Source organism: Vitis vinifera, chromosome 13 (genome assembly GCF_030704535.1).
Source record: "Vitis vinifera cultivar Pinot Noir 40024 chromosome 13, ASM3070453v1".
NCBI lineage: Eukaryota > Viridiplantae > Streptophyta > Magnoliopsida > Vitales > Vitaceae > Vitis > Vitis vinifera.
The window spans coordinates 21,854,359-21,881,266 of NC_081817.1; the positions used below are offsets into that span (position 1 = coordinate 21,854,359).

Sequence of the window (26,908 nt, forward strand, 5' to 3'; positions counted from 1 at the left end):
CTAGTATGCTTTTTTTTTTTTTATGATTCTAATGAATTGTTTTCATGTTTCTATTTATGCTATTTTATTTTATATATTTAAAAATATTAATTAATTATATAATGTGAGACTCAAAAAGCTTACGCCCCAACGCCTCGAGGCTTACGCCTCTCCTCACGAACACAAAAACGTCTCGCCTTATGCTTTCGCCTTTAAAAACTTTGAGTACAATTGATTCTTGTATTGTATTACTTATGCTTATTTAATTTTTTTTTTTTTTTTTACCTATTGCCCAGAATCGATCTAGTTGCAAAATTTTGTTAATCAGTTTCCTTTGCTATGAACAACAATAATGCTACAATTGAAATTCTAAGTGGGTCGAACTATAAGAGATGGAGATCAGACATAGAGTTTGTTTTAGGAATGATGGACTTGGACATGGCTCTACGTGAAGATGAACCTCCTAAGCCTACTAATGAAAGCACTGAAGCTATGAGAGCTCATTATGCAAAATGGGAAAGATCGAACCGTTTGAGTCTCATTTCAATCAAGAGGTCCATTGTTAAGCATCTCCTTGGAGGAATACCTAAGAGAAACAATGCTAAGGAATTTCTCGTTGCTGTGGCAAATAAATACCAAACATCTGACAATGCTGAAGCTGGGCTTTTTATGGATGAATTGATGAATATGAGGTATGATGATATGAAAGGGGTTCATGAGTATATCCTAAAAATGGTGCATCTTCAGACTAGATTGAAAGCACTAGACATTCTCATTTCCGATAAGTTTATTGTTCATCAAGCCCTCAATACTCTGCCATCTTCTTTTAGCCAAATCAAGACTGCATACAACACCCTGAATCAGTCTTGGGGTGTGAATGACCTGATCACTAAGTGTGTGGCTGAGGAAGAAAAGCTGAAAAAAGAAAAGAATGAATCTGCTCATCTTGTTGCTCTTGGAAAACCGAATAATCAAAAGAGAGTTGAAAAGGCTAGAAAGCCCAACTTCCATAGTCATAAGAAAAATAAGAATTTCAAGAAGAGTGGGAGTGAAAAGCAGAAGAATGGAAATGCCAAGAACACAGACCTTAAGTGCTATCACTGCAACAAAAATGGTCACAAGAGGGTTGATTGCTTTAAGTTTAAGAATTGGTAAGAGAAGAAAAGAAAGAACAGGGTATGTTATCTAGCTATGTCTGTTTTGAATCTAATTTAGTTAATGTTCCTTTAGATTCATGGTGACTTGACAATGGTGCTACTATTCATGTTGCAACTTCTTTACAGGGGATAAGAAATCTGAGGAAGCTAAGTGAAAAAAAATCAAAGCTTAAAGTTGGCAATGACATCAGGATTGATGTTAAGCATATTGGGTTGTTGTTTTAGAATTAGATTCTGGTTTTCAGCTTGTTTTGGACAATGTTTTTTGTGTACCTTCGTTTAGAAGGAATTTAATTTCCCTTTCAGTACTTGATAAAGCTGGATATAGTTTCACTTTTGCAAATAAAAGAGTTGATGTGATTTATGATTGTAAAGTGATTGGCAATTGTGTTTTATCTGACGGGCTTTATAGATTGTCGTTGTTATCTACTTGTTCTTACAATGTTGAAAACAATGTTGCTAAAAGACCTTTGACTAAGAAAAGATCTTCATTGTTATGGCATAAGCATTTGAGGCACATTTCTAAAGAACGAGTAGAACGCTTAATTAGTTCTGGGATTCTTCCCCACCTTGATTCTGATGACTTAGAAATTTGTGTTGATTGTGTGAAAGGAAAATTGACAAAGAATAAGAAAAATGGTGCAACTCGTAGTCAAAATTTGTTGGAGATTGTTCATACAGACATTAGTGGACCTTATTCCACTACCTTGTGTGGCAACAAGTACTTCATTACATTCATTGGTGATTTTTCCCGTTATGGCTATGTATTTTTTATCAAAGAAAAGACAGATGCTCTTGAAATGTTCAAAGTCTTCAAAACTAAAGTTGAGAAACAACTGGGGAAAGTCATCAAAATTGTGAGATCTGATCGAGGTGGTGAGTATTATGGGAAGCATGGTGATGCTGGACAACAAAAGGGACTTTTTGCAAGGTACTTACAAGATAATGGTATTGTTGCTCAGTATACTATGCCTGGTAGTCCTGAACAGAATGGCATGGTAGAAAGGCGCAACCGCACTCTTATGGAAATGAAGAGAAGCATGATGGGTAGATCAAATTTGCTAGAATACTTATGGGATGAAGCCATTAAAACAGCAACCTACATTCTGAACCATGTTCCTAGTAAGTCTGTGCCTAAAACACCGTTTGAACTATGGACAGACAAAAAACCCAGTTTGAATCATTTTAAAGTATGGGGATGTCCAGTTGAGGTGAAAATCTATGATCCTTCTTTAAAGAAAACGTATTCGAGAACTACTAGGTGCTACTTTATTGGGTATCCTAGTCATTCAAAAGGATATAAGTTTTATTGTTTGACTCGTGGCACTAGAGTTGTTGAGTCTTAAGTGGCAAAGTTTTTAGAGTTAGATGTTGCTGATAGTATACCCTCTCAATCCAATGAAAGAGTGGAATCCATGGATTTATTTATTTACCTTTGCCAGTCTCAGACGTTAACCTTGATGTTGGAGCTTTTGATTCTGGGATTCAACAAGGAGTTGCTACTGTCAATTTCCCCACTATCGAAATAAACCCTATTGTGGATGAGATTCCTCCTGTGGAAATGAGGAAATCACAAAGAACTAGAAGACCTGCCTTATCTAACGATTATTATGTTTACCTTAGAGAGGAAGAGTATGACATTGGAGAAGAAGTGGACCTTACTACTTATCGTGAAGCTCTCAGTAGTGATAAGGCAAATGAATAGCTGATTGCCATGAGAGATGAGATGCAGTCTATGTTAGACAATGATGTTTGGGAACTTGTTGACTTCTTAAAGGATATAAACCCATTGGATGCAAATGGGTATTCAAGACCAAAAGAGACAACAAAGGAAATGTTGAAAGATACAAGGCTTGGTTGGTTACTAAAGGGTATACACAACGAGAGGACATTGATTTCACAAAGACTTTCTCACCAGTCTCTACCAAATATTCCTTTAGGCTAGTTATGGCGTTGGTAGCTCATTTTGACTTAGAGCTTCATCAGATGGATGTCAAGACAGCTTTTCTCAATGGTGATTTGAGTGAGGAGGTCTACATGTCACAACCTGAAGGATTTAAGGAAAATGGAAAAGAGAACATGGTATGCAGATTGAAAAGGTCAATTTATGGTCTCAAGCAAGCTTCTCGCCAGTGGTACTTGAAATTTGACAAAATTGTGACGTCTTTTGGTTTTATAGAGAACAAGTTTGATCAGTGCGTTTACATGAAGGTTAATGGGAGCAAATACATTTTCATGGTTCTCTATATCGATGACATTCTACTTGCTAGTAGTGATGTGAATCTCTTGAACGATACCAAGCGTATTTTGTCTGTTAATGTTAACATGAAGGATCTTAGAGAAACATCTTTTGTGTTGGGTATTGAGATTTATCGTAATAGATCTCGAAACCTCCTTGGGCTATCTTAGAGAGCCTATATCAATCGTGTGCTTAAAAGATTCAATATGCAGACGTGCAAAGCTGGTGATGTACCTGTTGTGAAGGGAGATAAACTCAGTAATGAACAGTGTCCAAATAATGATTTGGAAAAGGATGCCATGAAGACTATTCCTTATGCTAGTGCCATTGGTAGCCTGATGTATGCACAAGTATGTATGAGACCTGATATCGCCTTCATTGTTAATGCTCTTGGTAGATATTTATCGAACCCTGGTGTAGACCCTCTATTTTGTCTTCCTCACACATGTCGTTTATAGCAATTCCCTGGTGGCCCATTAATACTCGTGTAGCCTATTTTTTTTCTAAGCCATCTCGGAGACTTTGGTTGAGGGATTATCTGACCCCTTATTGTGACCCTTGGCAGCCCTAACTTAGACTTAGGCTTTTCTTGTTTTTTTAGGATAGCACTTAGGCACCCTAGGCCCATTTAGGTAACCCGAGGCCCATTTAGGTATCTCTAGGCCCGTTTAGGTACACTTGGCCCATTAGGCATCACTTTAGGCCCACTTAGACCCTTTAGGTCCATTAGGCACCACCCTAGGCCCACTTAGGCACGCTTAGGCCCATTAGGCACCGTCTTTGGTCCACTTAGACCCTTTAGGTCCATTAGATACACTCGAGGCCCATTCGACATTCTTTGCATGACTTGAGTTGCTCACATGATTGCATGGTTGCATAGATTGCGTGACACTTTACTATTATTATTATTATTATTATTATTATTATTATTATTATTATTATTATTATTATTATTATTATTATTAGTATTATTATTATTATTATTATTATTATTACCATTATTTACTTAATTATTTTGTTAATTTAATTTGTTTATTTATTTTATAATTTTCTAAAACACCTTGGGATTCATTCATTAAGTCTACTTTTCTTTATATTTTTGTAGGGAAATTCACCAAAGGAATCATCACCGGAGGGAAAAAGAAAGGTTGAAAACATGTATTGGCAAGGATATTCATGTGTGAGTCTTTCGGGAAATAGAGGAATTTTCATGTGTGATTATGGAAATGAAATATTCAGCGGGTTGAAGGATAGATTCAAGGTGGTTGGAAGAGGAGAGGACGTATGGAAGGAAATGAACTAAGAAAGAAAGCAAGTATGCACCCATGCATGTGCTGATTGTGCTTCTGATGGAAGGAAATGAATGAAGAAAGAAAATTACCAAAGCTATTTTGGCATGGAAAAAGGAAAGGTTCAATGGGTATTTGGACGGAATGAAGACTATGTTCAGGAGGGAGAGTCCTGATGATGCTGGACTGACGTGGATGATTGAGGCTCTCCGGGCTGGTGAGTTGTCTTCCCATGTTGGCAGAGATACAGAGAGGGATCGGAATTTTTTTTTAGGAAGAAAAGAAAAGAAAAGGAAGGAAGACACACGATTGACGAGAGAGAAAGGAAGAATTCAGGCTGTCATTTTTTTAGAGGTGGTGACTAGAGAAGACCACTGGTCTCAGCCTGGAGGGGGGATCAACATCGTGCTTTCTCTGAAAGGAACTAGACGTCTCACCACGGGGACACGAGCTTCACCACTGCCAGTCCGCTCATCTTGATGATTCGCCTATCACCATAAGGAGAAACACTTGCGATGTCGTATTAATCATCCTCGGACCAATATCTTCTCATCTCGCCGCATGTCTCTTCCCCCTCCCCTCATGATCTGCATCTGTCATCAGTCCACGCATCAAGCCTTCATCCACACGACTGCCACTTTGAGGGGAAAACAATCCACGCACCAATAGAGCCTCCACGGGTGGCACTTTTGAGTACCATCTCCATGCTGCAACCTATTGCTACCTATCCCTAAACACCACAGCAAACCAAACGCCATTCAGATTGCTTTGGAGCAGGCATAGCCGACCAGATTTGACTCTTCATACCATCCACTTACACAGCTGCCACTTTTGAGAAGAACAGTCCACGCACCTAGCCGTTGGTAAGTTGATTTGTTTTCTACATTGGGTTGCTTTTTTAAAAATATATATATATATATATATATATAAATCTGGTTTCATTTCAGTTTAGATTATTATATTAGGTTGAATGCTTTATGGGGTCCAGCACGTTTTCATTTGAATTAAAAAAAAAATGTTACTTGTGGTTTAATTGTTTAAGTTATTACATTTGGTGGAGCTTTGATGTCTCGTGATGTACCATTTTCGGATTATTATATTGGGTTGAGTGGGTTGATTTGTTTATTAGCTCCAATACGTGTTTGCTTTAATATGGCAATACAATCTCACATTTATTTTTATTTTTTTCTTTATTCATCATGTTAAAGGTTAGTTTTAATGTACTATATTAAATTCATAAAATATGATTTTAGATAGCTTCACATGAAAAATAAATATATATATTTTAATCTTCATTTGATATGGTTTTGATTCATTTAATTATTGATTGTTTATTTATTTATTTGTTACCAATTTAATGCTTTGTAATTTATTTAATTATAAATGAAATTGATTCTATAGGTTAGAGATTTGGTTTTAAAAATCATTTTTGTTAGTTTTTAATTTTACTTTAGGTTTAAGCACTTTTATAAAATTTTAGTTCATTAAAATAATTTATCATATATATATTTATCCAATTATAAATAAATTATTTTTGATTTGTTATTCTAGCTTGAAAAATTATGTTTTGTTCACTGTAGTTACAATTTATTTCCTTAGTTTGACAAATTAGTTTCTTAGTATTGGTTTGGGCAATTTTTGTTAATAATGGAAAAGTTGAGATTTTTTAGAGTTTAGATAATTTGTTATGATAGTTAAAAATTTAGAATATTGATTAGCATTATTTTGATTCTCAATTAGGAAATTCATAATTTCTTTTAGTTTAGCTTAATTTATCTGTTAGTTTAAATGTTATTAAAATTCAGTTTATTAGTCCAATTGATTTCATGTCACTCTTTTCATATCTAAAGGTTGTTAAATTTAATTCATGATTCATCCTTCTAGTTTATTAGTTTTAGAATTTAAGTTGGTTAATTCATTTCATTCCGCGTTGGTATATTCATGTTTTAAAATAAATAAAGAAAAAATTATTTTACTCTTGATTGATCCTGTTTTAGTTGATATTTTTTAGAGTTTTAATTAATTTGATTGGTTTCATGTTGATTAGTTTATGCTAAGATTTTTTAATTCCATTTTTCTATTAGTTCCATGCTTTCAAATTGTAGGCTATTAGTTTAATCCATCCCCATGTTGTCATTTTGTGTTTAAAAATAGTTCATTTTAGTTTTGATCAATTTTATTTATTTTATGTGTTCTATTATTATTATTATTATTATTATTATTTTCATTATTCATTTGTTTAGTTAGTACTTCAAATCGTCAATATTAGTTGATACGTATTGTTTGTACTATTTTAAAGGTCACATAATATTTAGTGCTTGATTAAGTTTATCTTAAGATTAAATGTTTTTAAAGTTTCAGTGCTTGTAAGATCTAAGGTTTTGGTTTATCACTTTGACCATCCTTTGTCAAATTCAATTTTTAGAGGCTATCGGAAGATAGTGAAGATTGGCCTTCATTCCCACCACTTCAATTTAATCGATTGTCAAAAATTTTACTTTGTGATTTTGTTCTTTTTTTTCTTTGTATTTTAATTCATACATTTTATTGTTTTCAAATTAACTTCTTTTATCTTTAAAACATAACAATATTCTCAAAATCTCATGTTCCTTAAAAATCCATTTCAAAAATTCATTTAGAGTTTCTTAGAGTCAAAAGATCCCCTTAACAATCTATTTCAAAAATTCATTTAGAGTTCTTATGATCAAAATCTCATTTTTTAAAATAATGTGCAACCATGTTTTGATCGGTTTGTGTCTTTCAAATAAAATTACAGTTTTGAATAAAACACGAATCAAAGCTTATGGTCCCAAATAAATGGGATAATTCTAAGCTAAATTCGTGTACATCGATTGGGGAATTGGTGAAACCCCTACATAAGAAAATCTTTTCAAAAATTATTTTTGTTGCCACTTTGGTCATTTGTTGAAATTTTGTCTATCTTTTTTTAGGAATTGTATACAAGATGAGTGTGATAATTAGTGTTTTCATATACTTTGATAATTTCTACTATGCTAATTAGATAACGAGCATGCTAGGATTTCTATATTTTATTATTTATTATCTAACCCCTCATGTCTTATGGAAGCGCATTGTAAGTTGTCCATGTTATCCAGGTACGTCCCCTATCACTTATTTTCTAAATTTTGTAAACAATCATGTCACTGTGAAATATGCATATATTTGATAATCCTTAGGTGCTTAGATGTATGCTCGATTCATAATAAAATGTATGCTGAGTGATATATTATCTAAACTAACAATTGATGTTTTATGATAGTGCTTAAGAAGTGGTTCAGGTACGCACCCTGAATCCTCTATACGATTGTGATTGATTTTCTTGTTAACATGTTATTTTAAAATCACCAAGCTTACTTAGGTATCTATAATTAATCGGTTAATTGCCACATTTCCCTCAACTTAGTTAGTAGAGACCTTTATAGGGCTTAGAGGGGTGCTACCTTTTAAAGGTACCTTCCCAATAGGTAACCTGATCCCCATACCTAGACTCGGGTTTTTCAAAGACATGCCTTTTTCCAAAAATTATGGAGTCATTTTTTAGGGTTTTTCTTTCTTATTTTATTTTCCCTTTAAAATAAAAATAAAAATAAGTGGCGACTCCAATTTTTTCCAAAACTAAAATTTTCACTTCTCCAAAATAAAAAGCGAGTCTCGCCGATCGAGTGGGAGCGCACGTGAGAAATGCGGGTCCACACCTGGACATGATCATTAGGTTGTTGCAAAAAAAGTCATGAGATATCTACAAAAAACGAAGGATTTTATGCTTGTGTATAGGAGGGTGGGTAATCTCGAGGTAGTTGAATACTCAGATTTTGATTTTGGTGGTTGTTCTAATGATCGCAAATCTACTTCAGAATACATTTTTATGTTAGCTGGTGGAGTCATTTCATGGAAAAGTGTCAAACAGAGCCTAATTGCATCCTCGACCATGTATGCTGAGTTTGTAACTTGTTATGGTGCATCATCTCAAGCAGTTTGGCTAAGAAATTTGATTTCAAAGTTGCAAGTTGTTGATTCCATCTTTCGACCCATTGTGATTTATTGTGACAATAATGCAGTTGTGTTCTACTCTAAGAACAATAAGATTAGTACGGGTTCTAAGCATATGGAAATCAAGTACCTTACAGTCAAGGACTTAGTGAAGAAAATGAGATATTGTGATTCAGCACATAAGAACTGAGTCCATGCTAGTTGATCCTCTAACCAAAGGTTTAAAGCCCATAACGTTCAAGGAACATGTTGTGAATATGGGTGTCATTAAGTCTTTTGATTCTTTGGTTTAGTGGGAGATTTTGCGATTTCCCTTATTTCAATTATTGTTTTATGTAAACATTGATCATTATTGTTATGCGACTTGCAAAATTAAAATCTTTTTATTATGATCATCATAATTAAGTATTATATTATAGCATGTCGTAATTGAATTACATACAACATGGCATCTTGAGATATTGAACCTTAAGAATTACAGTTGTATACTATTGGATGTCACAAATACCACTATTTTGAGATCTTGTGGTGCACTTTTGGTGACATATGACTTGATAAAGTCAAGCAATTTCATATTGTTTAGAAATTGCAGCAATTTCATTTTGTTGAGAAATTGCAATTACAATTTCATTTTGCTAGTAAATTGTAATGAGGACTGATAAGAAACAATGCATATAGATGATGATCACATGTTGGCATTGATTTCTTGCTACACTACTGGGTTTACGATCCATGTCGATATGGTTATAAATATTCATGACTATAAGGGGCATTATGTTTGTTGAGATTAACATATAGATCATTATAGTCCAATATTAAGACCATGTTGGATCGGATAAGTTTAACAAGATGCTACTTATAGACTATCATTTCTTTTAAAAAAAAAAGGTGTGGCCACACAAAATAAACTTTTCTGTACTTAACCCAAGTATCTTATTTTCAAAATGAATTTAATGAATCCTCAAAAACAATTAATGTAGCCCAAGTGGGAGAATGTTGGAAAAAATTTTTATATGGGCTAATATTAATTGAATAATTTGTATTTGCAAAAATGGGTTAATGGATAGTCTATTATATAATGAGCCCAATTAACCAGTGATCACATTTTGGATTGGGTTTTGCATCTTTTGAGTAGAAGCTTAGTTGAGTGGCAATTGTAGGCTATGGGTCTCATTGAAGCCCATTATGGGAGGGCCCAATAAGAATCCAATTTGAGTTATGCTAAGTCCCCTCTCTAATCTAGATAAAAAGGGTTTTTCTGTTTTCCCATAGAGCCACCATAGCTGTTATCAAGATCATAGAGAGGAAGACTTGGTTGCAACAATCAATCACGATTTTTTATCATGGCTCAAACTGGTATGTTCTTTATAGTGATTTCCTATTGTTAGTATCCTTTAATCATGTATGATTAATCTATGTGATTATGTAAATATTTTACAAATGGTATTAGAGCCGATCCCCGACCCCGGTGTGGGGGTTTGTTTGGCTCTGTAAGGGGTGTTTGTCTGTTTGACCCCGCAATCCTGTGGGACACAACGAGGACGTTGTGTCTGCATAGGAGGGTGTTTGTGATGTCCCACATTGGATAGGGGAGAAAGTTCTTAGCGCTATATATGTAAAGGCTCTTCTTAACCAAGTAGACGCATTTTAAAGCCGTGATGGCCCCTTTAGGTCCAAAGCGGACAATATCTACACGGTTGGGAACGGGTCGTTACAAGAAGAACCCTCATTTCAAGCGAGCCTGAGGGACATTCAAAACCATGCTCTGTCCCTATAGCTGGTGATCACAAGGCATGTAGAGATTCAACCCCGGCCGAGAGAGATAAAAAATGAAGCTTCAATCAGAAAGCCAATAATGAGAAAAATGAAATTAATCATGAAAGAAATGGCAATTCCCTAGTAAACAAGTCCATGGCTAACATGCAAATGGAATCCAAATTTGAATATACAAAGAGGAAACTCCAATAATCGTATAAAAATATAGAGAACGACATTTTTTTTTTCTAAAAAAAAGAGTTAGAAACTTATAATCTGATCATGGGCCCTGAAATTTGTTGTCCAACAGATAAAAACAGAGAAGGATTCAAGTGATCGACTTTCAACCTCAACCAAGGCCTAAAGAAGTAGCTTGCCATAAAGTTTGACGTCCCACATCCAAGAAGTGTAATTCACGTCTTCTGATCTGCCAACATTAGCAAAACTAGGCAGTTTGTTATTTGTTTTTCTTCAAATTCTTTCTCCATTAATCATGGACCATTCATCAATGGATTATGGATTATGGATTATTATAGTATAGTTGTACAAGTGATTATGTCTATTCCATGTACTCTGGAAACTCATTATACTGCTATTTGTTAATATAAATACAAATTGAATTTCCATAGGTTGTGCAGACGTCAATTAATTTGAATTTTCATAAGACTATTGTGGAGTTAAATAAAAAAAATGCATACTTAAAAGTATAATATTTATCAGAATTATAGTTTGCAGGATTCTTTAAATCTCTTATGTGATCCATAGGAAATGTCTATATTGTGCCTTATGTAAAGGAATTATGAAAAAAAATATATGTTTTTTTTTTTGTTATAAATGATATGTTTAGACAAAGTTAAAGTACTAAAATTGGAAATTATTTTTTATTTGACTACAGTTTTGCTTTCATGTACATTTTGGTTATTTGGCTCGAGTCCACAAGGGAAAAAATGTTGACATTTGTTACTCTTAGTGAGGATAATGATGATCTGAAAATCCAATCAATAGGATAGTTTCTAACTTCTATTATACTATTAGATTGGTTATGATTCTATCTACCAACATGTACGAAACATATGGGACTAACCATTTTTGTAAGTCCCACTATGATGATTGGGCATTCCATTTACAACCAAATTTTTTTTAACATACACATGTTTTTCAAAAAAATCAATTTGCTAATTTTACAAAAATAATATATATAGTAGAAGTTCGTTTTGGTTGATCATACTCATGTTACAAAAAAGTTATAATATAAGTACAATATCTACACGATTGAAAGCTGATCATCGTGCTTACTCAATAACTTTGCCCATACAAAAAAGTAAAGTGCTTTTGGCAATGCTTCTAGTTGAAGTATCCCATTAATGAATCTGATGTATTAAGTTTGCTTAATTTGGAGTTTATTAATTTGCCAAGTGAAAAAATTTGTAAAAATGAAATATATTGATAACAAGGATCATTCCATGGTAGGGAAGGGACCATAAGGATCCTTCCTTCCTCAACGGTGTGTTACAAGTACTTATAAAGTTTTTAAGTAATTCTTGTTTTTGTCCCTATAACTACTTTTCAACAACTTTCTTTCCCAAAACAAGATTTAAAAAAGAATTGTCAACTACATCCAACTTTCATTCTTTGAATCTTTCCACCTCACTTGCATTCCAAGGTCACTTCTTTGAGATTCGACGCTCGACTCACTAGGTTTTTAAAAACTACAATTGCAACTCTACGCTTAAGGAACCATTAGTATTTACACATATTTGGTGAAGTCACTCATGTTAAGCCTTTGGGTTCCACACATGAAATGATCATGGTGTGTCATATTAACTAGTTTTCTTCAATTTTGGTCATGACGACTGCATCCTTGGTTTTCTCTTTTCATCATTCGATTTTGGTCATGACAATCGCCTCCTGGGTTTTCTCTTCCAAATGCTTCACATATGAAATGATTGTAGCGGTTATATGGATTCTTGATCTTACCACTACAATCGTCTTTGTTTGTAGTATTTGTTTATGGAATGTATTAATCTATAGGATATTCCCATCATATCTAAGCTTTTATCCTAGGGTTATTATTATTATTTTTTTTCTCAAATCCTCATCAAATTAACTCTAAGTTTAAGATTTATGAATTTTAGATTCGCCTAAATATCAATTTATTTATTCACATACTTTTCTATTAATTATTTTTGTTAGAAGCTTTCATGCAAACATCGTTAATCAAGAATACAAAGATAAAATAATCAAAACAAACAATACACAAGGTTTTAACGTGGTTTGGCCAACCATGCCTACGTCCATGGTTGAGATTGAAGATTGACTTCATGGAATTTGGTCCAAGGTGGAGATTGTTAGGAAGTGTCCCAAATTCCTAATTCGTATAGATTTCTTTTTTGTAAAGAATATTATAGAGATATTTCCAACAATCTTCCTTGTTCTATAAGGAAGTCTAATATTACAATAATATATTAACCAAAAAAATATTCTATATAATATTCTTTACAAAAAAGGAATATATACGAATTAGGAATTTGGGACACTTCCTAACAATCTCCATCTTGGACCAAATTCCATGAAATTAATCTTTAAATTCCATGAAGTCAATGGTCACATTCCATGAAGTCAATCTTCAAACTCTCCATGACACAAACTTTTGTATCATATTACCACGAGAGAACAATCGACTCCATTTTCAACTAAAAATTCCTTTTGTTTTCATCTTGTATACTTTGTGATCTTTTATTCTTCCAGAAATCTTCAACCCAAGCTCTGATACCAGTTTGTTATGACGGTGGAAGCTTTCATGCAAATATCATTAATTAAGAACAAGAAGATAAAATAATCGACACAAACAGTACACGAAGTTTTAATGTGGTTTGACCAACTATGCCTATGTCCACGGGTGAGAGAGAATCATTCTATTATATAATAGAAAATATTACAAAGGATAGAACCAGAACATTATAGAGGACATAACCAGATACAACTATTGGATTATCGAAACATCTCATGTTTCCCCACTCTTCGTATCTTTACCCTACCACGAGCCATCTCACTCCATTGGGTACCTTCCGTTTTTCCTCACATCTCTATCCACCTCGTATAGTCATTACAAATCCATCTCTATCTCCTAACTTTTTCTTCCTCATGACCTAGAATATTTATAGAGATATTTCCAACAACTTTCCTTATTTTATAAAGAAGTCTAATATTACAATAATATATCAACCTAAAACTATTCTATATAATATTCTTTACAAAAAAAAAAAGAATCTATATTAATTAGGAATTTGGGACACTTCCTAACAATTTCCTTTTCTTCATGAAACCAAAATAATAATTGTATGTTAAGGAAAAGGAAATTTTTTTGAAACAAAGCCCTTATACCTTGAAACTTTTCACAAAAAGAGAAAAAAATAACATCTTTTCACCTTAGATTTGAAATCTCAACTTTTCTTTCGCCTTTATTCTCTACAACGTCTTAAAGTGTATTTAGAACATGTTTTAAGGTTTTTATATTATTATTGTTATTGTTGTTGTTGTTATTATTATTATTATTGGCTTACAATCCAAAATTAAACCTATAGGGCTTTAAACTCATGGGGCCTAAAATTTAAGCATATGAGCCAAAAATTATATTTTTAGGCTAACTTGACTCTTAGGTATTACATAAATCATGAGGGAGGTATTATTATAAGAGAAACGATTGTTCATAATCATACTTTCAGAACGATATAGTGTTATTATTGCCACAAAAAGATACACAAAAACAACTTTAAAAAAAATGATTCATTTTTTTAGTAAAAAATTTTCATTGAAAATATTAAAATATAAGGTGGTTCGGGCATGTTTTTAGATGCTTGTTTTTAAAAACAGTTTTAAAGTTAAGGAATAAAGAATAGTTTTTTTTATTTATTTTATAGAAGTAAGGGCATTTGACAAGTTGTTTTTAAAAACAATTTTTAAAAATAAAAGACAATAAACTTGTTTGGATAAGTTGTTTTTAAATTGATTTTGTGAAAATATTATAAATTTTATTATATAATATTAATTCAAGCCTTATTAAAAATGAAAATAATTTTATAATTAAAAATAAATTTAAAGCAAATAGTTTTAAATAAAACATGAATAATAATACTATAATAAAATTATAAATTATATATTTTATAAAAAAAATACACTTTTTCAGTATATGTTAAAAATATTAGGATATTAACATCTTCCTATTTTTTTTAAAAAAAAATGAATAATAACTTAAAAATAATATTTCTTTTAATAATATTTTTTTTAAATGAATGATGAATAAAGTTTAGCTTTTTTAACATGTAAATGAGCTAAGTTTTTTTTATTATATGCATACATTTAGTGCTCAATTATGAAAATAATATTCTATAATTTTTTAATTTAACAACTCCCTTGATTGGTTTTTTGAATTCCAAATTATTCTTAAAAAATAAAAAATTCATTAAATAATTAAACATTATTAATGGTATCTTACTTGATTTGTTATCTTTTTTTTTTTTTTTTTTTAGTGATTAGATCCATTTTTTGAGTTTTAAATCCTTTCTAAAAATTGTTGAACCTATTAATAAATTCAATAGAAAGTCTTGGTTGATTTGAAGTTCATTTTCCTAGTAAAAAAAATTATAAAAATATAATTATATGTAGAAAATAAATAATAAAGTTATTATAAACCAATTTTTATCCATAAATTTTGTGTATTAATGGGTTTATTATTTGAGTTTTAAATTATTTTTAAAAATGACTAGAATTGTTAATGAATACAACACATTAAGTCTTGCTCAACTTGAAGTTTATTTGTCTAGTGAAAAAAAATTAGAAAATAATGATTCTATATAGAAGAGAAACATTATGTAAGAATATAGTTTTTTTTTTTTTTTTTTTTTTTGCATTTGTCTTCTTATTTACTTTTAACTAGAAAAGCTTTTCTTTTAGGAAACTAAACATATATGCAATCATTGTTTTGCTTTAAAAAATTATCTATTTTTTGGGTTCTAAATTACTTTTGTAAAATTTTAAACCCATTAATAAATTCAATACATAGCCTTGGTTGATTTGAAGTTCATTTTCCTAGTGAGAAATTTTTTTTAAAATATAAGTATGTGTAAAAAAGAAATAATAAAGTCATTGTAAACCAATTTTTATCTATAAATTTATAGTATTAATGAGTTTATTATTTTAGTTTCAAATTATTTTAAAATTTCTATACTTGTTAGTGAATCCAATGCATTAAGTATTGTTTAATGAATCTATGAAGAAAACAAACAATAGAGTTGTTTTAGACTAATTTTTATCTATAATTTTTTTTTTGTATTAATTGAATTACTCTTTGAGTTTTAACTTATTTTTAAAAATTATTAGATTCATTAATAAATCCAACATATTAAATCTTGTTGAATTTGGAGTTTATTTTCATAGTATTTTATTGAAAGTGTTTTTTTTATCTTTGATGCCATGCTTCTATAAAACACTTTTGTGAGAATCTAGAAAAGTGATTATAAGAGTGTTTTTCACAATGTGTTGCATAAGTACAAAAATACTTTTAATATTAGTAAATTATAAAAAGGACATACAATTTAATTACGAAAAGGAAATACTATAATAAACCAAGAACTTTTCATCACAAAAGAATATATAAATATTTATATTGATAAAAAAAATACTAAAATAATCATTTTTATGATTACAAGAAAATGTTGAAAAATATTTACAAAAAAAGGACTAATAAATAAACATCAATCATAATATAACAATTTTTCAAAATAAAACAATTTTTTTTTATTATAGTAAACTAAAAATAATAAATTTTTATCACTATAATAAAATTTTGAAAAATACTAACAAAAACATTTAAATCAATAAAAAGAAATATTGAATAAAAGATAATCACTATAAAAAATAATAGACTAAAAATTATATATTATGAGTTTACTTTTTCTCATATACATACAACTCTATTTTTTAATTTTCTCACTAGTTTAATAAATAATAAATTAAGTAAGACTTAATGAATAATTTAAATTTTTTATTTTTTAAAAAATAATTTGGAATTCAAAAGATTGGACTTGCAACTAAAATATTATGTTCGTAATTGAGTATTAAATATATGCATAAAATGAAAAACTTGGTTCATTAATATGTTAAAAAAGTTAAACTTCATTTGCTATTCATTTTAAATAAAATATTATTTATAATTATTGTTTTTAAATAGTTACTCATTTGTAACAAATTTTTTTAAGAAAATGTTAATATTTTTTGCTATATACTAAAATACTATTTTGTATATATATATTTATAAAGTAAAATTATTAATTTTATTATAATAGTATTATTATTTTACTAAATACTGTTTATTTTTAATTTATTATTAATTAAAAATTATTTTTATTTTTAATAAGACTTAATTAAATTTAATTAATATTATATAAATTGAATTTATAATGTTTTTACAAGATCAAAAATCAAAATTTATTTTTAAAAACAACTTAATTAAATAAGTTTTTTATTTTTATTTTTAAAAATTGGTTTTAAAAACAACCTGTCAAACATCTATACTAAAATGCTCAAAACACCTATATTTGTTTTTGGTGTGGTTTCAAGCCTTAAAGAATTTTGACATAAACATTTGTACAATATTAATCTAAATAGAAGTTTAAATAAATAATTTGAATGGGTGGATGTCAAACAAACATAAGGCTAAAATTTCTTAAAGAAAGAAATTTAAAGTAATTGTTTAGGAAAACAAAGTTTAGTCAACCTAAGTAATAGAAATTGGATATTATGAATTATTTTACCTAATTTATTATAAAGTTAAATAATAATAAATATATATACTTAGATCTGTCAGGTATTCATAGGAAATTTTTACATCCCTTCCTTTGGAAGTACCTGAAATTTCTACATCCATTGCTTTAGGATTACCCAATTCAAATAAGGGGATTTTGAGAAAACATGGTTTTTTTTTATTATTATAAATATTGATACATAGATATTAAATTTTGAAAATATTGATTTTCCTAAAACTAAATAAATAAAGAATTTGAGTCCAAACCCAACACATTAGATATACATATGCAATTAAAAACGTATTATCAATGAACTCTATAACTAGTAACTTTCTTATAAACCGTATCTTATCTAATCAAGAAATCAAGAACACGTTGTGTGCAGACTCTACTTTCTTCAGGTGTGATTGTTGGTTCCCAAGCTGCTGCTTTCTCTGATCGAAATGGAAATCCTGGATTCCGCATGGGAAGAAGAAGAGAGTTGCCTCCCTATCCCTCCACTTGATGATGGGGCTTTCTCTCCTTATCATCCCACAACGTTGGCTCTCTTTCAGGTATCCCATTTTTTAAAATTTTCATTTTCTCGATCATTACCAAACAAGTATGGCGCTGTCTTACTGACTGATCCATTCCTCTGCATTGTTTCACAAACCGACGTGATCAAGTTCTTCGATGAAATTGATGAGAATGGAAGTAAGGATATTTGTTTTTCGAATTTTTATTGGCCCTATTTTTTAAACAAACTGATTATTCGATTTTCTAAACAATCTGTATGTTATAAATCTGGTGTAGATGTTCGAGACGACACGGGAACTTCTCGTGGTGGGAGAGAAGAGCAGAAAACACAATGTAGAGGCAAAGAGATGAAGAGACTAATTGAAGTTCTGAAGCCAGAAGAACCCTTAAGCGAGCCTGAGGGACATTCAAAACCATGCTCCGACCCCATAGCTGATGATCAGAAGGCATGCATAGATTCAACCCCGGCTGAGGGAAATGAAAAAGGAAGCTTCAATCAGGAAGCGGTTGATGAGAAAAACGAAATTAATAATCATGCAATAGAAGGTGACAAGTCCATACTAAACAAGTCCATGGCTGCTTTGGAATCCAAATTTGAGTCTACCAAAAGGAAACTCCATGAATCGTATAAAAATATCGAGAATGGTATTTGTTTTCTTTTTCCTTTTTTTTTTTCTAAAGAAAAGACTAATTGAAACTTATAATCTGATCATGGCCCCTGAAATTTGTTGTCCAACAGCAAAAAAGAAGAGAAGGATTCAGGTGATCGAGTTTCAACCTCAACTAATGCCTAAGCAAGTAGCTTGCCATAAACTCCGGCGTCCCACATCCAAGAAGTGTAATTCACGTCTGATCAGCCAACATTAGCAAAACTAGGCAATTTGTTATTTGTTTTTCTTTAAATTCTTTCTCCATTAATCATGGACATGTATTATGGATTATTATAGTATAGTTGTACAAGTGATTATGTCTATTCCTGTACTTTAGAAACTCATTATACTCCTATTTGTTAATATAAATACAAATTGAATTTCCATAAGATGTGCAAACATTAATTCATTTGAATTTTCATAAGACTATTGTGCGGTTAAATAAAAAAAAATGTATACTTAGTACAATATTTATTAGAATTATAGTTTGAAGAATTCTTTAAATCTTTCATTTAATTCATAGGAAATTTCTCAATCATTGCCTCATGTAAAGGGATTATGAAAAAAATATTTTTTTTTTGTTATAAATAATATGTTTAGATAAGTCTAAAGTACTAAATATGGAAATTATTTTTTTATTTGACTATAGTTATTTGGCCCTCATCCATAAGAGAAAAAATGTTGACCTTTGTTACTCTTAGTGAGGCTAATGATGATATGAAAATTGAGTCGATAGGATAATTGCTGGCTTCTAATATACTATTAGATTGGTTGTGATTTCGCCTACCTGCATATAAGGAACATTCGGGACTAACCATTTTGTAAGTCCTTCTATGTTGATCAGGCATTCTATTAACAACCAAAGTTTTTTTTTAATATATTCATGTTTTTCAAAAAAATCAATTTGATATTTTTCTAAAAATAAGATATATAGTACAAGTTTGTTTTGTATGATTATACTCATGTTACAAAAATTTTATAACATGAGTACAATATTTACAAAATGGACAACAAGTCATCATGCTTACTCAATAACTTTGCTTTAGTTACACTTTCATGACTTCACGTTGATGGCCTTAGAGAGCAAAATATTTGTCTTGTAATTGTAGTTCATCTCTTACAAAACTTATTTAATGTAAAAGAAAAAAAAATTGTAGATGCAAGTCAACTTTTCATTGTATGGGAAGGTGTCCCTCGTGTTCTTTTTATGTGCTAACTCATTTGTTTCCTTTATGGGGTGGAATGTAGAGGTGGTTCATTGGAAAGATGGTAAGACTACTAGCCTCTAAGGCAGAGAACCTTGCACTAAACCTTGCTATATTGCTTTAAAATTTTTAAGGCATTTTTATGATTCTTGGCATATTCTCTCATGATAATGTCACAATGCTCCCTGATGTAGGTCCCTGCTGCATCATCTAACCATTCTAAGAGTCATCCATCTCCATCCATGAGTCCTCCAAATGGCATCCATGTTTTTTCTAATGGTGTTTTCCACTCTTTGCCATCTAACACAACAAACATATTTTCTATTGATCATATCGTTTATTATAGATGTAAAAACCTAATATTTTTATATGTTATTCAAACCCTTTTTACTAATTTTAAATTTGTTATACAAACATTAAATAATTCAAAAAAATACCGGCTTTTAACTAATTTGAATTATATTTAGTTTTCTCTTGTATTTTTTAATGTAAAATCAAACCTGTGAAAATCATTTTTCTTATTAGTTTTTTAAATCAAACATAATCTAATGGGTTGTCATTCTTGGTTTTGGTATATCATAACCGATATACAATTCTAGGAATTTTGCATACCAAACTAAATGATTTTGATTTTTATTACATAGGTGTTGTTTCCTATCGCTTAGGCACAACTATAACTTCAAAAAACATCCCTCTAAAATGTCTTTATTTTGAAAGAGATAGAATTATTTCTTTATAAAAATTAAGTTTTTGATAATTTTTTAAAATTCACTTCTAAAAGCTAGGAGAATCACCTAAAGTAATTCGTGGATAATCACTTGATAGCTATAAACTTAAAGTGTTTTAATCAAAATCCTTGTTATGTGAAAATCTTGGTTGAAAATTTCAAAATCTCTTTCAGGAAGCACCTTACTAAAAGCGTCTTGTATCTAGGCTTTCTTATAGTCTTTCCAATACCTCGATAGCATCATGATCAATAAAAACTAATTATAAATAGTGAAAATAAATATTTAATAAACTAATAATCAATCTTGCTTAAATAATAAAATCGTTTTATCACATCTTAGATCAATGTACTAAATTAATAACCTCCTTAAATGTATATGATAATAAGTTTTCTAAAAATCCTTAAGGACTTACAGAAATATAAATTAATAACTGTTGAAGTATACAAAAATAGTAAATAAAAATTTATAATATAATATTAAGTAACTTTTAACAATTCTTATTTTGCACAATTCAATACTTTCTCATAATCATTACATACTTAAAATCTCTTCCTCTTTTTTTTCTAGGGCATTAAGTTTTAAAAGACATTTCTTCTTTTTAGGAATCTTTCTATCTTCTATAATTAATGATCATATTTTCTTTTTTGAAATTTCTTATATTTTTATTTACTTACTTTTTGATCATTGCTATTTTTTTATAAGGTGTATATGATAAAGTATTATATAATAAAAATATAATATTCTCTCTTAATTAATAAATATTCATTTATCAATAAATCAATAACTTTTGTACCATATGTAATAGAGAAAATGTAAAAAGAAAATAAAAAATAGATTTAAAATTAATAAATTATTTTAATATGTTTTTTAAAACTTATTTTACTTTTTTTTTTCATTATATAAAAATTAAACAATTTAAACATATATAAAATTTTAATTATTTTTAACTATATTTTATTTATTTCATTTTTTTAATAGTGAAATAATATACAATTAATTTTTTTTTCTTATTTATTTTCTCTTTAGAACATGTTTGATACGAAAAAAAATGAGGAATGAGAATGAACATCTCATTCTTTTTCTTCTTCATTCTCATAATTAAATAATTTAAATAGAATCAAAAGCAATTTTAATTGAAATGAAATTAGTGAGATTCCAATTCACCAAATTACAAGGTATTTTGATTCCATGTGCGCAAGTTATTTTTTAAAAATTTTAAAACTAGATCAGTTATTTTTAAAATATTTTATTATTTTGATTTTGTAAAAAATACAAATTGTAAATTTAATTTAAATAATATAAACTAAATTTATTTCGCATTTTATTAAAAATAAAAATAAAATTTTAATTACAAATAAATTAAAATTTAATAGTTTTTAATAAATATATGGATATTGATAATATAATAAAATCATAAATTATATTTTTATAAATATTATAAAATATAGATAATAAAATTAATTGATTTTCTTTGTTAAAAATAAATAATTATAAAATTACAATTAATTAATTTTATTAAAAATAAAAAATAATTATTCAAAATTAATAATATTTAATACTATTATATTTTAAACTAATATAAAAACAAATAAAATTTAATTTTTTAAGGTATAAATAAGTCAAAGTTTTTTAGAAAGATAGTATTCTGAATTATTTTATTTAATCCATAATTAATTAGTCAATTCTTTGAATTTTAAATTATTCTTAAAAATGATAAGATTTATTAAAGAATTTAAAGTATTTAATTATGTATGTTATTATTTATATTCGTAGCATATATTTTTTCAAACCGAAAGATTGTGGTTTAAACTCTTTCGTCAGCCGAAACGACGCCGTCTTGCACGGCATCCAGGTAGCCCTAACCCTAGGCCCTTTCCTTGACAACAGAACTTTGCAACGAAAAGAAAAGAACAAAGAATTTTTCTGATTGTTAGGTTTGATTGCAGATGAATTGAGCGAAAATGTTTAAGAACACATTCCAGTCAGGGTTTCTATCAATTCTATACAGCCTCGGGTATGTTTTTTCCCCTTTTTTTTTTTTTTTTTAATTCAAGTTCTGCTACTCTTCAAAGCTCTGATTTTTTTTTTTCCCCGATTTGTTTTTGGGGTATTATAGGAGCAAGCCTTTGCAGATTTGGGATAAAGAAGGTGAGTGGTTCTTCTTGTCTTTACCGGTGATACTGCTCATATTCATGCTATTAGAATGGGGGATTTGGGGGAAAGTCAAGGAATTGGGAAGGGATTTCTAGGAAGTCGAGTTCGTGTTAGATTTTTGGAAATTTAGATATTTGGCACTTCAAAATTCTTGCACTTTGCTATTATTTGTGTGCAAAAAGAGTTAATTGGAAATTCTTCTGTGTTTTTGTTTCTATGATAAAGGAAATGAATCCCAATTCTCTCTCTCTCTCTTTTGCATTAACTAACTTTCTTTCTTTCAATATTTTTCCCAATTGATTGTTAGTTGTCAGATGAATTTCCTCATCCTGTTGGCTTTTTATCCCTTTTCATCCCTTTTAGAAAACTTATCATGCATGGAAAAGAAATGATAAAAATCTATTTTGCATGAAATGAGCTTGAAAATTTTTGCAAGTTTCTTTTGTGTAGGCAATAAGTTGTTTTATTTTTATTATTATTTTTATAAATCCAGTTGTTATTTTGATTGAAGTCAGAGAAGAATGTAAGAATTATAGTTTTCTCACCTTATTTATGTTATTTTATTAATTGTGGAAGGCGTTCTAGATAGGGTGTAGATGTTTAGTTCAATAATTTATGCCTTGAACATGCTGATATATAAATGTGTAAGGATTCTATTGACAACCAAAGAATTGTGGGAAGAGAGATATGTTGAGGCATCTAGAGGTAGAGTAATGAAAAGTAGATAAGCACATGCACACACAAATATTTGCTTTCCATCAGTGCCTTGAACTGAAAAGTTTCAATCCAATATAAACATAGTGGGGTCTTAGGTGCTAAGTAAGAAAGGAGGTTGCTTTGTGCTAGGTAATAAAGGAAGGAAGTGCCCTATTTTTCTGGATTCAACAACTAAAGCTTTTAGACAACTTAGTGATAAATAATTTTCAATTCTAAGTTACCAAAGGTTGTATTTATAAAAACTCGCCTAATGCATCTAGAGCTTTTAAATTGCAAAACATTTCATTAAAGTAAATTTTAACTAGCCTTACCTTTTGTTCCCTTAAAGTGGTATTTATCATGTGGTGCCCATGATGGACCATTGGTACCCTGGGCTTTGTGAATTTTCATCACACCACCTTCATCATGACATTCATGGGTGCTCCCCCATCATGGTTGCCATGGGCTTTTGTTGTTCGTATTTCGCTCTTAGCCTTTTGGTATCCTTTGTAGCTTGTATACTTTTTGTGTCCTGCTTTGCATCCTTTTTTTCATTAGGTGCATCTTGATAAATTCATTTTTGCCTGTCAATTTTTTTTTTATTTAAAAAAAGACAAAAATAAAAATAATATATTCTTGTTAACATATAATTACCACTTAAAATAACTCAGATTATGAAACCTGTTCCCAATTCTCTAAGTGAGATTTGATGTTAAAGCTTCTGCAAGCTCAAACTTCGATTTGGTTTGTGGGTTACACTTGGGTAACCTTTTCCTATGAAGCAAATTTCCGTGTATTAAAGGGAAAACATATTTTATCCATTTCGGATGCAATGCTTTTATTGGTGTTGTGCGTTTAAGTTATTTGACCTGATGATGACACAAGTATTTAATTTGTCAAATCAAATGTACAAAATGCCTCCTTTTCTGGATTTTTTGCAGTTGTCAATGGCCAGATAAAACGAACTCAAGATGAAGATATACACTCCAATGTCCTTGAAATAGTTGGGTCAAATGTCCAATCCACATACATTACATGCCCAGCAGACCCTGCTGCAACACTTGGTATAAAGCTACCGTTCTTGGTTATGATTGTAAAGAATCTAAAGAAATATTTCACATTTGAGATTCAAGTGCTGGATGATAAGAATGTCAGGCGACGTTTTCGTGCTTCTAATTTTCAAGTGTGTAAGTCTGCCCAATTGTTTTAATACTGTGCTATTTTCTCTTGATTTTCTTGTTGTGACAACAATTTTCACTTAACAGGATCTTATTAGATTAGCTTAGTCTTTCAGGAATATTCTATTATTGGCAGCATGAATTATTTGAACCAAATGATCGATTGCTAAGTAATGAATCCTAGGAAGACATGTGATGTGATCAATTATCTTGGCTGGATACTATGGTTTCCCAACACCATCAACTGATATGCATATAGCCTTTAATTGAGGTTCTCCTATTTGTTTGGTTTCTAATAAAATCTTATGAATAGCCCTACCATTGTTTGGTTTGGTTATGCTATAAAAATTGCAATCTATGTATTTTCCTTTTCCATCTAAGATTAGCTGATCTCCCTTGAGTTCCATATGCTTCAAAACAAGTGGTTGTCCATGTTGTCAATAACATTTTTTCTTCAACATCATACCAAGAGTTTTATGGACTGAATAAATGTCTCATTTGACCTTTGGTGTTACTGAGATGGCACACTTATCTTAAGCTTTAGTGGAGTTTGGAAGGACATGTTTCTGTTCCAGCTGGCATCCACAATGGGCTGATAAGTGAGTAGATGGAAAACTTGAAGGTGTTAAAGACTTAATATGTGTGTGCTTGCTTGCTCTTTTGTTTCCCTTGGAGATGTTACCAGATAGCTTTTACTCTTGTTTGTGAATCCCTTAGAGATTGTCCACAATGATAAGTGAGAAAACCTGTACACACATGCACAGGCAGTCTAGCATACCCCTGCACCAACCACACTCACACATACCTATTTTTTATGGGCACAAACACACACACATGCAGGAGTATGATAAAGAATTCAGCTCATGATTTTTATGAACGGTCTAGAATAGTTCAATTTCTCTATTCAAGCAGTTGAATAGAACTTGCCTGTATAGTCTAGTGGTATCTCATGGCTCCCCACGGGAAAGGCTTTGGGTTCTACTCTTGGGAAGGTGGTCTTGGTCTATGGGGTAGGTAAATGGGTTCTCTAGTGCTAAAAAGGGAGGGGAGTGAAGAGCTTGTCTTCCACGTGTTGTTTATGTTTACTGCAAGAGAACTTTATGCTAGTATTATTCTGTGAATGCTAAGATATTTGGTGGAGGTATTATAGCCATTCTTGAACAATTGGAAAGCAGGGTGTAAGATGATAGTTGTATATTTTTACTGCAAAAAAAGTATGTGTTGGCAAATATTCTTGCTTTAGTAGTTTAAGGATACCAAAATATGAATTGGGCATGGTGATTTGTTTTTCCTAGATACTCTTTTTTGTGGTCAACTTTGCTTGGTTTGTTTGTGTGGTCTTTCTTTGTTTGAGGTGTGTTTGGCTTGTTGTAGGACGCACCCCCTCCTTTTTGGCCCTTTTTAATGCATGTTCTTGTTGTCTATGAATAAAAAGAGATCATATAGCCGTAGTTTTAAAAGAAGCGCTGTAAGCATACCTAGGCTCAAGGTGCAACCACTTCCTAGTTATAGTGTCTCGCTTGCCAAGACATGCGCCTTATTGAAGAGGCACGTTTTGTTGACTTTACTCTTCCTTTTTAAACACTTCTATTCATGAAATTTTTAATTCTATACTGAAATTTATATAATTTCATTACTTTTTTATTAAATGTTTCTTTTAAATGTTTGGAATCTTATATTTTTTATTAATTGGATTAGATTTTGAATTACATTTTATAAAATTGATATGCATCCCACATCGCATTTCACTTCACTCAGGTGCGCGTCTCTGTTACACCTTGTGCCTAAGCTGTAGGAGACTTTTGTGTCTTTTAAAACTATGCATATAGCAACATAGGTAAAAATGATGCAAGTATGAATTTGGTTTTTTATGCTGTAGGCTGTGACTCGAGTGAAGCCATACATATGCACTATGCCATTGAGGATGGATGAGGGATGGAATACGATCCAGTTGAATCTTGCTGATTTTACCAGAAGAGCATATGGAACCAACTATGTTGAGACATTGCGAGTTCAGGTTCATGCAAATTGCCGGCTGAGAAGGATTTATTTCTCTGACCGCCTTTACTCAGAAGAGGAACTCCCACCAGAATTCAAACTGTATCTCCCAATGCAGGTACCATAGCCAATCACCTGCTCAATAACTATAAACTTGGATTTTACCACCTTCTCATTGGCTGTCAATAACTATAAATCACTTTTGTTGCAGAAAGCATGATGAGTTTCAGCAAAACAAGCTCTTTTGGAAGAGCTTGGCCATGGTTGATATTCATGTTTTGTGGATTTCCTTTGAGTCAGCCAACTGGTTATATCCAAACTGGTCTCTGTGAGTTCAGAAAACATACAGTAATGTATCAGATACCTAGATCTATTTTTGCGGTGGTTAAAAAAAATTATGTTCAGCAGCTTATTTGACATTAGGCTATGGAAAGATGGAACCCATATCAGAAGTACTGTAGCTTCTTTTCTTGATCCCAGAACCTGTACCTCTTATTCATACCATCTACTTATGAGTTCCTTGATATGTTGTTTTGATGTTGGTGATTTC

General features: G+C 30.6%; 1 protein-coding gene across 2 annotated transcripts; it reads left to right on the forward strand.

Moving 5' to 3' along the window:
* Positions 1–22,087: 22,087 nt before the first annotated feature.
* LOC100241992 (uncharacterized) lies at positions 22,088–26,882 on the forward strand. Of its 2 annotated transcripts, XM_059741428.1 has the most exons (6): positions 22,088–22,184; positions 22,279–22,346; positions 22,449–22,480; positions 24,124–24,365; positions 26,240–26,476; positions 26,570–26,882. In XM_059741428.1, exons 2-6 carry the CDS (start codon positions 22,294–22,296, stop codon positions 26,576–26,578), a joined length of 573 nt encoding a protein of 190 aa, XP_059597411.1. In that variant the 5' UTR covers positions 22,088–22,184; positions 22,279–22,293; the 3' UTR covers positions 26,579–26,882. The 2 variants fall into 2 exon arrangements, with proteins under 2 accessions (XP_059597411.1, XP_002265223.1); XM_002265187.5 differs by lacking the exon at positions 22,088–22,184 and having other exon boundaries at positions 22,200–22,346.
* The last annotated feature ends 26 nt before the right edge of the window (positions 26,883–26,908 follow it).